Below are 13,157 nucleotides of genomic sequence, written 5' to 3'. Positions count from 1 at the left end.
GGAGCATCGTGGTTTGGGGCTGCTTTGCTGCCTCAGGGCCTGGGCAGCTTGCAGTCGTTGAGGAAACAATGAATTCAAAATTGTATCAAGACATTTTATAGGAGAATATCAGGATAGTGGTCTTTCACCTACTGCTTGACAATGATCTGAAACACAGGAGTAAATCAGCAACAGAATGGTTTAAAAAGAAAACGTGTTTTGGAATGGCCAAGTTAGAGTTCAAACCTTAACCCATTTGAGATGCTGTGGCATGACCTGAAGAGGGCTGTTGATGCAAGATATTCAAAAAATATTGATTAACTTGAAACAGTTTTGTAGAGGAATGGTCTAATATCCCTCTTTACCATTGTGCAAGTCTGATCAGTGGCTATAGGAAATGTTTAGTGGAGGTTATTGCTGTTGAAGAAGGTTCTACCAGTTATTAAATATAAGGCTTCACATACTTTTTTCCAGCCTGGACTGTGAATGATTAAATGTGTTCAATAAAAGCATGAAAAGTACAATTATTTGTGTGTTATTCATTTTAGGTGGATTGTATTTGCCAATTATTGTGACTTAGATGAAGATCAGACCACATTTTATGAGTAATTAATATAGAAAACCAGGTAACTGCAAAGTGTTCACAAACTTTTTCTTGCAACTGTATAGTACGTTGGAGGCCATTAATTCAAATTCATTGCAGTCTGGGAAACAGTAATGCTACAGGATTGTGATTGTTATCGTACTTAGTGCAATTGAAGATGGATACTGAATATTGCCTTGCCAGCTTTACTCAATATTTTTTAAAAAAGTCAAAATGCCTTTTTTCCATAGTGTATTACCTTAAGACCATCAAGGAAAATAAGATAGAGGTTTGGTGTAAGGCAGGAACAGTCTGTACAAATTTCTGAATGCCTTTTGTAACCCAGTGTTCCCAAAATCAAAATTACTAAGAAAGAGTTTGGATTGTGTTCTCAGTACTAAGAACACCAACTTGAACCAATGTTCTTCAAAAACAAAGTCACTCTAAAACATAGAGTGCATTTGAATATTATTTAGTTAAAGTATTTTTACATGCAATATTTTAAAGAGAGTTTGTATTTCAAATGTTGATTGTACTGTTGCCCAGTCCCACAGATCAATTACAAGGCATACTGGGTGAGAATATAAATGGTTTTGACTGTTGGATTGGATTAGGTGAGATTAGCTGTTACGTTTGTAGTAATGGGAAGCCGGGTGGCTATAAGTAACACATGAGAGACGGACAGATGAAGAACAAAAGTGCAGCTGTTTATTTTACTTGTAAGTCATCTGCCCAGAATGCCCTCTCATATTACATTTAGTATGCAATACACAGGGAAGCTTAGCAGCAACCCATAAGGGTAAAAATATGCATGAATACATAAAATTAGCCATTAACCAAAAGGGAGTGAGCTGTCAGGTACCTTCAGAGCTGATTGCCTGCTCCTCTTCCAAGGACACATCTGTTCCCAGATTGTCAGGAAATGCATGGGAGCATGTGATGTCCGCTGGCTTTCTGGAGGCTTACAAGAACTGGATTGCATCCTTGACAGGATAATAATGTTTTACTTTAACCTCCAGTTTATAAATACTGAATCGAGAACAATGAAACAATTGCATATATGCTAATAAAGTATTTTTTAAAGAAAGTTGCAGGCTGCTTGTGCCCTCTGCTCACAGTGCCTGGAGATTATCTAGTGATCGGCAGATGATCTGCAGAAGGGAACAGGATACGAGGGTACACTTATGTATTTATTAGTTTTCATAAACTTCCAGATAGCCGGGTTGCACCCCACAGCAGATCAGATTGAGATGTTTGCATATCAGCTCCCAGAGGCCACCCTATCAAATCTGATTGTAAGTATTTTACAGAGGTACATACTGTGAGATCTCTGCCATGTGAAATTTTCATTTGTTATTTAATTACTGATTAATTTTCTACATATAAAATTAATGTGCTATTCCTTGTTCACAAATTTTTCTGTGGAAACAGGATATATTTGTGAACCTCTCCCAGGTGGATGGACTCTATTTTGTGTGCAATATTGATGACTTCAAGTTCCTGGCTGATATGATTCAACACATTCCACTGAATCTCCGTGTGCGATATGTTTTCTGTACTGCACCAATCAACAAGAGGCAGCCCTTTGTCTGCACCTCTTTCCTGAAGGTATGTTATTTATGCTTTCACCCTTGAGGTTGCAATCACTCTTGTCAGCCCTTATTTGACATCTTGGACAACATCAGGCCCTCTGAAGATTCTTTAAGCCAGTGTGTAATTTTCTGCAGAAAAGCTGGCAGCTAAATTTTCTTAACTGCATGCTCCCATACACAGCATTGCTTGATAGTGGTCAGGTAACCTGTTTAACCCTCTGATTGAGGGGTAAACATTGGCTGGGACAAACAAGAACATTTGGGAGCAGGAGTGAGCTAAGTGACTCAGTAAGATTATAGCTGATCAGTCTGCTGGCCTCAACTTAATGTCTGAACTCTGTTTGCTGCCTGGTCCTACAACCTTGATTCCCCTAAAGTCTAAAACTATCACAACAGTGAATACTTGATGAGTGTGCCTCCATATCTGTGGGAGCTCATAACTTTGTTGTGTATGTTAATGATTTGGTTCTAAATGTAGGTGGCATGATGAGTAACTTTATGGATAACATTAAAGCTGGTTGCATAGTAGACATTCTATGTTGTCCAATATTACATTAGGATCTGAATTTTCTGGTAAAGTGGGTTAAGGAATGGCAGGTGGAATTTATCTTGCACAAGTGTGAATTAATGCATTTTGAGAATTATAACCAGGGCAGCACAAGGTCCTGGGGTGTGCAGAGACCTAGGGAAACAATAGTTCCCTCAAAATGGTGACATATTTAGACAGAGTGGTGGTGAAGGAAGTGTTGAGCATGCTTTTCTTCGTTGGTTGCATATTGAGTACAAGTGTAGGGAAGTCATGTTGGAAACTACAAGCTGTTGGTGAGACCACAGTTGGAGGATTGTGTGCAGTTGGAATGACGGTATAGTAGAAGCAACATGATTAAGCTAGAGACAGTGCAGAAGAGGTTCCAGATTGAAGCTTTGGGCTTGATTGAGGCAGTGGGAACTGAGCCCAAAAGCAAAACAAACTGATGTTTAGCTGAGCCAGATTAAAAGGTCAAGGCTTTGGGGCTGAGGGCAAAGAATGAGCCAGTGTTCAGCTTACTACTCAGTGAGGTTTTACTTGCCTTAGTGCTGAACTGCCTCTACGGTTATGAAAAGGTTATCATATGAGGAGCGTCTGGCAGCTCTTGGGCTCTATTCCCTGGAGTTCATGAGAATGAGGGGGGATCTCAGAAACATTCCGAATGTTAAAGGACCTGAATAGATTAGATATGGCAAAGTTATATCTCATGGAAGGGAAGTCTAGGACAAGAGGGCATGACTTCAGGATTGAAGGACGTCCATTTAGAACAGAGATGTGGAGAAATTAATTAGAGGGTGGTAAATCTGTGAAATTTGTCGCCATTAGCGGATGTGGAGTCCAAATCATTGGGTGCATTTAAGGTAGGGATAGATAGGTTCTTGATTAGCCAGGGTATGGGGAGAAGGCAGAGGAGTGGGGATGTCTGGAAGAATTGGATGGCGGAGCAGACCTGGTGGGCTGAATGGCCTACTTCTGCTCCTATACCTTATGGACTCACTTTTGAAACTGTGTGGTCCATGTTCTGTATTATTTGTTTACCTTTTTATTGTTTGCATGATTTGTTCTTTTTTTTGCACATTGGGTGTTTGACCATCTTTGTAATGTGGGGTTTTTTGTGGATCCTATTGTGTTTCTTTGTTTTGTGGCGGCTTGCAAGAAGATGAATCTCAAGGTTGTATCTATATGTACTTTGAACTTTTGAACAGGAATATTGCTGGAACTGGAGGGCTTGAACTGTAAGGGGAGACTCTTTTTCCCAGGAATCTGACCCTATAGAGATTTATAAGATAGAGATGTGTAAATAGATAACCAGTATTTTTCCCACACGTTTAATACCAGAGGCCATGCATTTAAGTTAGAGGGGTAAGTTGAAAGATGTGCAGGGCAAGTTTTTTTTAAACGGTGGTAGGTGCCTGGAATGCACTTTGAGGGGTAGTAGTGGAGGTAAATACATAGAGGTGTTTAGGTAGCAAATAAATATGGAGGGATATGTACATTCTATAGGTAGAAGGGATTGGATGAGTTAGGCATTTAAGTAATTCAGCACAACATCTTGGGCTGAAGGGCCAGTTACTGTTCTGTGTTCTATAAAATCATGAATTGCATAGGTAAGGTGGATGGTCACTGTCTTTTTCCCAGGATAGGGGTGTCTAGAGTTTGAGGGTATAGGTTTAAGTTAGAAGGTGAATGATTTAAATGGATTCTGAGTGGCAAGTTTTTCCACACCGATTCATGGATAGGCATATGGAGTGTAGAGCCCTGAGGAATTGTAGAGTCAGGTACGATTACAACATTTGAAAAACATCTGGATATGTACATGGATAGAAAAGATTTAGAGATATGGACTAGATGCAGACAAATGGGACTAGCTCAGGAAGGTATCTCGGGCAGAATGTATGACTTGGGCCAAAGAGCTTGTTTCCCTACAATATAAATCTACAACTCTATGATTAAAGGCTGTCTTAAATGACTATCTTGCCAAGCATTGGAATATACTGTAGATTTTTTCACTAAGAAAAACATCTTGGCATGTACCTAGTCAAGTTTCTTGTAACTTAACATATGATAATTTTTTATATATATCAACTGCAGAAATTATAGGCTCTATACATTTAATCCTTTGCAACTGATTACTGCTTTACACCTGGAATCAATTTGGTAGAATATAAGATCCCTTCTTAACCTGTTCTGAGAATAGAGCAATTGATCTTACAGTCTAACTGAGATAGCAGACAGTCTTTCTTTCAAAAGATACCTCCTTACCCGCCCATCGCCTCCCTGTGGTGCTCTTTCCTGCCCCTCCCCCCCACCTTTTTTCTTTCTTCCATGGTCTTCTCCCTCTTTCACTAATCAACTTCCTAGCTCTGCTTCATTCCCCCCACTCCAAGTTTCACCTATCACCTGATGTTTTCTCTCTCCACTCACCCCACCTTTTAAATCTACTCCTCAGCCCCCCCCCCCCACCCTAGTCCTGCGGAAGAGTTTCGGCACGAAACGTCAACTGCTTTTTTCCATTGATGCTGCCTGGCCTGCTGAGTTCCTCCAGCATTTTGTGTGTGTTGCTTGGGTTTCCAGCATCTGCAGATTTTCTCTTGTTTGTAAACATAGATTATCTCTTCAGATCTTGTACTTTTCTAGAGCTTGATAATTCTCTGTGAATCAGTGGTGTCCTGAGACGATCAAAATGCCAGTGAATACCCAGATTCGACAGTAATATGCCTAATGTTTTTAGAATACTCGCTTATTATAAATTATTGAGGAATGGCTGATACCGTCAATGTAGTAGAGCTCTGAAGTGATAAGATCGTGAATGCTATGTGTATGATATGTATGTATGCACTGAATCAACCAAGGAATGCATAACTGGCTGCATATAAGAGTCATTACAGTTTATTGATTAGCTCTTAGTAAATCCATTATCTAAAAGACAATGTTGCACACCATAGACAAACTACTTGTAATAATTAAATAAAGCCACCTACTTCGACACAGCTATATTCGCCCAAATGATTTGTGACTCTAGAGAGTGACAGAAAGTTGGTTATCCAAATAACATAGAATATTGCATAGTTAATATGCCATTGCTTTGATATTTTCTAATGTGATCTTGGTTACTTTTAACGATATGCCTTTTTGAATTTTATAGTTTGCACGACAATTCAGTAGGAATGAGCCGCTAACATTTGACTGGTTGTGCCGGCACATTCACTGGCCATTGACGCCGCCACAGAATATCAAAGACCTCGTACATCTGGAGGCAGTGCACGATGTGTTGGATCTCTATCTTTGGTTAAGGTGGGTTTTTTTTTAAGTATTTGTTTTCAGGATGTGGTCTGCTGTTGAGGGCAGTACTTATTACCCATGAGCAGATTCCTGAACCTCTGCTATACTTATCAAGATGCTTGTTGCTTGGGTAAAGATCTCTAGTCTTTCATGGAAGTGAAGCTGCCTGAGGCAGAGGTGACGAGGTGCCATGAGGGAGAAGCTCACAGATGATAAGGTTCCTATGCACCTATTGCATGTGACCTTCTGGACACAATTGGGTCTCATTGAAGACGTCCTGGCAGAGAATGCAGCAATGGTGTGGCAGCAGTAGATGTAGTAGATGTTTGAGGAGTTTTACAGTATGCTCATCGAGTGGGCTGCATTATCATGAATGGAGATGAACTTCTTGGGTGTGAGAATCAGGAAGGTTGTGTCAAGTGCCTTGAAGATGGTGGAAAGGTTTAACGGAGTTATGAATTATGTAAGTTTCTGAGCTGCTGTTACAGTCACAGTTTATCAGTGGCTGGTCTCATCAATTTTCTGGTGACCATCTACCCTTTTGCAAATCCCCTCCCCATAGTGCTTGCAATGCCCTCTCATTCCCATTTGATTCCACTCCAGTTCCCTGGGATGTTGATGGGTTGATTAACGGTAATGCTGATGAATATTAGGGAGAGATTGTTTCCTGACACTACAATGTTACTTTCCTCATGCCTGAATGTTATTCATATTTTGCTGATGCAAACACTGAATGCATCATTTTCTGAGGAATTGCAAATGGAATTGAAAATTGATGTAATCATCATCAAATTCCAAATCAGAGCGTATCACACAAAAGAAACGAACAGCTAAAGATAACTGGACCCAGGGCACTCCCTTGAGGAATAACCCCAGTAATGCCCTAATGATGAACAATGCAATCATCTTCTTTTATACAAGGTGCTTATCCAGCTGGTAGGGACAATGCTCCTTGACTCCCGTTGATGTCATCTTTGCCAGGGCTCCTTGATGCCAGCCTTATCAATGCTAGTGACCTTGCCGTTGGAATTCAGCTCAATTGTCTGGATCAATTCTGTAATTAGATCTGGGTTTCATTGGTTCTGTTAAGTTCATAACTCAGTAACACTAAATAAGCTTTAATAAATAAATGCTACCTGACAGCAGTGGTGACATCTTCCAACACTTTGGGAGTAGAATATGGGATGTAATTCAGTACCGTATGTGAACAGAACACAACTGCCTTTGTGGTCATGCTTGGTAGATGCCACTGCTTTAGCTGTGCCAGAGCAGATGAAGCATAAATCTTTAATATTGTAGCTGGAAGGTTTTGTGCATTAATTTGGAGTGAATTGAATTGGTGAAGATTGCCTTCGGTGTTTGTGAGATCCTATGAGGAGTTGGCTATGCTGTGTGTAAATAATACTGCTTTGTTTTTAGCACTGTTGCTTTACATGAAAGTCATTGGAGTTAGATGATTTTAGAGGAGGTGCCTCTTCCTGGATGTTTGCTTTTCCACCATCATTGTTTATTGAGAGCATCCTGACTGGCTGCATCACTGCCTGGTATGGGAAATGTACCTCCCTTAATCGCAGGACTCTTCAGAGAGTGGTGCAGACAGCCTAGCGCATCTGAGGTTGTAAACTTCCCATGATTCAGGACGTTTACAAGGACAGGTGTGTAAAAAGTGCCCGTAGGATCATTGGGGACCCGAGCGATCCCAACCACAATCTATTCCAGCTGCTACCATCTGGGAAGTGGTACTGCAGCATAAAAGCCAGGACCAACAGGCTTCGGGACAGCTTCTTCCACCTGGCCATCAGACTGATGAACTCGCGCTGATTTGAGTGTACTCTATATTACATTGACTGTTCTATTTATTATAAATTATGATAAATTACTACAATTACACATTGTACATTTAAATGGAGACATAACGTAAAGATTTTTACTCATTTATGTGAAGGATGTAAGAAATGAAGTCAATTCAATTCAGAAGCTGTGATTGCTTGTCTATTGCTTTTGCTATTTAGCATGCATGTAGTCTACTTACCTATTTTCCTACACTGCTTCATTTTTAGTTGTGCATGTTGCTGTTTCTAGTATGTTTTTCACACCCTCTCATTGAACCAGTTATAATCTCCTGGCATGCAGACAAGGTGAATGGTACAACAGGTTGCAGATTGTGGAAGAAAACATTGACTGCTACCGGTCCACAACTCTTTTGCAACATAAGTTTGGAGTCTCTGATTCTCCAATGTGACATGTTTAACACGCTGAATTAATTTGGCACAGATGAGTTTGTTTTTGTGAGGCTGTTCATACTGTATTCATACTGAAAGAAGGATACTACCGTGACTATCAAGTGAAGTCAGAGTCAAAGTAAAAGCAAGAGAGAGGGCATACAAGGAAGCCAAAGCTAGTGGGAAGATGGAAGATTGGGAAGCTTTTAAAAACTTGCAGAAGGAAACTAAGAAGGTCATTAGGAAGGAAAAGATGAATTATGAAAGGAAGCTGGTGACTAATATCAAAGCAGATACTAAAAGCTTTTTTAAGTATATAAAGTGTAAAAGAGATTCGAGGGTGGATATAGAACCAATACAAAATGACGCTGGAGATATTGTAATGAGAGATGCAGAGATGGCAGAGGAACTGAATGTGTATTTTTCATCGGTCTTCACAGTGGAAGACATCTGCAGTATACCGGATATTCAAGAGTGTCAGGGAAGTGAAGTATGTGCAGTGAAAATTACGACTGAGAAGGTGCTCAGGAAGCTTAATGGTCTGAGGGTGGATAAATCTCCTGGGCCTGATGAAATGCACCCTCGGGTTCTGAAGGAAGTAGCTGGAGAGATTGTGGAGGTATTAACAATGATCTTTCAAAAATCGATAAATTCTGGCACTATACCAGATGACTGGAAAATTGCAAATGTTGCTCTGCTATTTAAGAAGGGTGGGAGGCAGTAGAAAGGAAACTATAGACCTGTTAGCTTGACATCAGTGGTTGGGAAGTTGTTGGAATCGATTGTTAGGGATGAGATTACGGAGTACCTAGAGGCGCATGACAAGATAGGCCAAAGCCAGCATGGTTACCTGAAAGGAAAATCCTTCCTGACTGCAATTTTTTGAGGAAATTACAAGCAGGGTAGACAAAGGAGATGTAGTAGATGTGGTGTACTTAGATTTTCAGAAGACTTTTGACAAGGTGCCGCACATGAGGCTGCTTAGCGAGATAAGATCCCATGGAATTACAGGGGAGTTACCAGCATGGGTGGAGCATTGGCTGATCGGCAGAAACAGAGAATGGGAATAAAAGGATCCTATTCTGGCCGGCTGCCGGTTACCAGCAGAGTTCCACAGGGTTTTTTGTTGGAACTGCTGCTTTTTATAATGTATGTCAATGATTTGGACTATGGGATTAATAGATTTGTGGCTAAATTTGCCGATGATACAAGAATAGGAGGAGGAGTGGGTAGTGTTGAGGAAACAGAGAGCCTGCAGAGAGACTTAGATAGTTTAGGGGAATGGGCAAAGAAGTGGTAAATGAAATACAATGTTGGAAAGTGTATGGCCATGCACTTTGTGGAAGAAATAAACAGGCAGACTATTATTTAGATGGGGAGACAATTCAAAATGCAGAGATGCAAAGAGTCTTGGGAATCCTTGTGCAGGATATCCTAAAGATTACCCTCCAGGTTGAGTCAGTGATGAAGAAGACAAATGCAATGTTGGCATTCATTTCTAGGGGTATAGAATATAAGAGCAGGGATATAATGTTGAGGCTCTATAAGGCACTTGTGAAACCACATGTGTGCAGTTTTGGGCTCCTTATTTTAGAAAGGATATACTGACATTGGAGAGGGTTCAGAGAAGATTCGCGAGAATGATTCCAGGAATGAAAAGGTTACCATATGAGGAACGTCTGGCAGCTCTTGGACCGTATTCCCTGGAGTTCAGGAGAATGAGGGAGGATCTCATAGAAACATTCCGAATGTTAAAAGGCCTGAACAGATTAGATATGGCAAAGTTATTTGCCATGGTAGGGGAGTCCAGGACAAGAGGGCACAACTTCAGGATTAAAGGACGTTCATTTAGAACAGAATGTGGAGAAATTACTTTAGTCAGAGGGTGGTAAATCTGTGGAATTTGTTGCCATGAGCTGCTGTGGAGGCTAAATCATTAGGTGCATTTAAGGCAGAGATAGATAGGTTCTTGATTAGCCAGGCAATCAAAGGGTACGAGGAAAAGGCAGGGATTGGGGATGACTGGAAGAATTGAATGGTGGAGCAGACTCGATGGGCCGAATGGCCTGCTGCTCCTATATCTTATGGTTTTTTGGATTTGGGATTTTTAAACACTGTTCTAGCAATTCCACTAAACTATACAGGAAGAGTCAGTTGGTATAATCTTAGTTGATAACTTTTTCAGCATGATTTGGAATTTGAATACATTTCAAATCTGGTCTTGATTTGTTAATTTCTCTGGTCATTATTTTGCTTTCCAGTTATCGGTTCATGGATATGTTCCCAGATGTGAATTTTGTCCGGGATATTCAGGCTGAACTGGACACTATCATACAGATTGGAGTAAAGAACATCACCCGTCTGATCCGTGCATCTGATTCAGATTCTATTACTGCTGCTGTGGGACCCGATGGTTCTAATCATGGAGGAGTACGGGAAAAACGTAGGATAAATATGGATAACGTCACTATATCCCGGCGGCTACGGGGGTCCAAAGCACTAGGCTACAGACCGGTGACTTCTGAAACAGGTGCACCTGTGCGAGCTGGTGACTCCTTGAGTGCAAGGCTGGTCCAGGAAGGACACCTTACAGCTGAATTACTGCAGCAGCTTCGAGAGGAATGGTTAGCAAGTCACGATCTCCAAGGTCGTAGAGACCTTGCGCAAGCTGCGAGTAAAGCAACTTACAAAGGATCGAGGAAGAAGAAGAAATAAATTCAGTATATCTATTTGACTCTGAAGTTTTTTGCTACCAATATAATCAATAAAGAAGTGATTGGGCTATATGTAAATTGCCAGATTTATCAGTTTGATATCTTTGGCAACAGTACAGAAGTCATAGTAAATATATATATTTTATATAAGAGCCTTGACTTTTTCAATACTGAAACATGAAAATTCACAGTAGATTAATGATAGTGGTTTGCAAAAGAAGTACCAGGCATCCCATCAGACCAGAATTAGATTCGCAGCAGAAACCTGCGTTTTTTTTAAAGGACAGAGCAACAGAGATATGGAGTGAAGAAATTGCAGAGCTGAGGCCCAGGCAACTGAACATGCAACAGCAGTAATGGAACCTAGGAAGTGGTAAATGTAGGAAAAATCGAAGTGGGAGAGGTCTTTCAGGGCTATGGGACCAGATGAAGTTACTGTAGTGGGATGGGAAGAAGCAATAGCAGGGTTTGAACAGAAGAAATAGTATTTTCAAATTGGTGTATATCACGAGATTAAGCAATAAGTAGTCAATTAACATTGAGGGGATAGATGATCAACATTTTATAGAACTTGCAGTCTGAGAAGCAGAGATAGGTGCCCTTAAATTTTTTAAGGTTGGAAGATGGGAAATCATTCAAAGCATGATGGAATGAATTTAAAAAAAAGTCCTGGATGAGGCTTTCAGCAGCTTTGCACAAACAAAAGCCTCTGAACTCATGTGAAGTCATTTTTCATTTTAAATAATAATCTGCTGTTTGATTCCTCTTATCAGTGGATGACCTTGCATTTTCATAGTTGGACAAACTTCATACAGGAAGTGTTGGAGGTTTGGATGGAACATGTCAACTTAAGAATCACTGCGTGTTTGGAGAGAAAAAAGGCTTTTATTTGAAAATTGAATTAGTACTCATAAAAACAATGTGGAGTAACCTCGATCTCTTTATTGACAGGGCCTCCTGTGCCATAGAACCAATATATGGGCTTGTTTTTTTTTATCTATTTACAAAATAAGGTAATGTCAGAGCGCTTAAATATATGTGGCCCATTTCATCAAAAAGGTAATCACCCTATTTGAAGAGCAGTACCAATAGAGCGACACCTATAGACACTCATTCGAACAATTGAATCCAGGGTAACGTGTGTGACCATGATTGTCACATCACAATGGCAGCCAGTGAATTGCAACTTGGTCTCAACTCTGGGAGGTGACAGGTCAAAACACACTGTTCAGTGTCAGTCTTGAAGGAGCAGTTTTGGTCAGAGCTTTCAATGACTAACACCTGCGTTTTATTGTCTTGAAGCTGCTTCCTTTCATATGTAGTGGTAAGGACAAGATTACCTCAATTACCTGTGAAGGATTTTTGTACTTTGAAGAAAGAATTTCTCATACTTGCCATACTGGAAGTGAGATTGTTAATTGAGAGCATTGTTTATATTTGTATTAGTGGAACTAACTGAAAAGTGAATGGCAATGTATGGACCATAAGACCTAGAAGCAAAGTAGGCCATTCGGCCCATTGAGTGTTCTGCTATTTGATGGTGGATAATATATTATCCCCCTCAAACCCGTTCTGCTTTTCACCCGTAATATTTGTTGCCTTTAATCAGGAACCTATCAATCTCCACTTCAAATATGTTCAGTGACTTGGTCTCCACAGCTGCCTGTGTCAATGAATTCTGTAGGTTCATCACCCTCTGGCTAAAGAAATTCTACCTCATCTCTGTTCTAAATGGATGTGTTCCTAATCTGAGGCTGTGCCTTCTGGTCCTAGACTCTCCCCACTATAGGAGACATCCTCTCCACATCCACTCTGTCTTGGCCTTTCAATATTCAGTACGTTTCAATCACCCCCCCCCCCATTCTTCTAAAATCCATAGTGTACATGCCCAGAGCCATCAAATGCTCCAAATACATTAACCCTTTCATTTCTGGGATCATTCTCATGAACCTCCTTTTGGCCCATTCCAATACCATATATATAACCATATAACAATTACAGCACGGAAACAGGCCATCTCGGCCCTTCTAGTCTGTGCCGAACTCTTACTCTCACTTAGTCCCACTGACCTGCACTCAGCCCATAAACCCCCATTCCTTTCCTGTCCATACAGTCCAATTTAACTTTAAGCGACAACATCAAACCTGCCTCAACCACTTCTGCTGGAAGCTCGTTCCCCACAGCTACCACTCTCTGAGTGAAGAAGTTCCCCCTCATGTTACCCCTAAACCTTTGCCCTTTAACTCTCAACTCATG

The 13,157-nt window shown here is 40.6% G+C and overlaps 1 protein-coding gene across 2 annotated transcripts in view; it reads left to right on the top strand.

The window, feature by feature from the left end:
- The window catches only part of supv3l1 (SUV3-like helicase), a 40,800-nt gene extending 29,283 nt beyond the window's left edge, over positions 1-11,517 (top strand). For both annotated transcript variants that reach the window (XM_072239134.1, XM_072239135.1), the window contains exons 12-15: positions 1,777-1,857; positions 1,994-2,170; positions 5,829-5,977; positions 10,449-11,517. In XM_072239134.1, coding sequence (XP_072095235.1) covers positions 1,777-1,857; positions 1,994-2,170; positions 5,829-5,977; positions 10,449-10,902 — 861 coding nt within the window. In that variant the 3' untranslated portion in view covers positions 10,903-11,517. The remainder of the gene's footprint in view (positions 1-1,776; positions 1,858-1,993; positions 2,171-5,828; positions 5,978-10,448) is intronic.
- Positions 11,518-13,157: the final 1,640 nt, after the last annotated feature.

This window comes from Mobula birostris, chromosome 21 (assembly GCF_030028105.1).
Source record: "Mobula birostris isolate sMobBir1 chromosome 21, sMobBir1.hap1, whole genome shotgun sequence".
Classification (NCBI taxonomy): domain Eukaryota; kingdom Metazoa; phylum Chordata; class Chondrichthyes; order Myliobatiformes; family Myliobatidae; genus Mobula; species Mobula birostris.
Note: the sequence above shows the minus strand (reverse complement) of the source record. Positions and strands in the feature narration are given on the sequence as shown.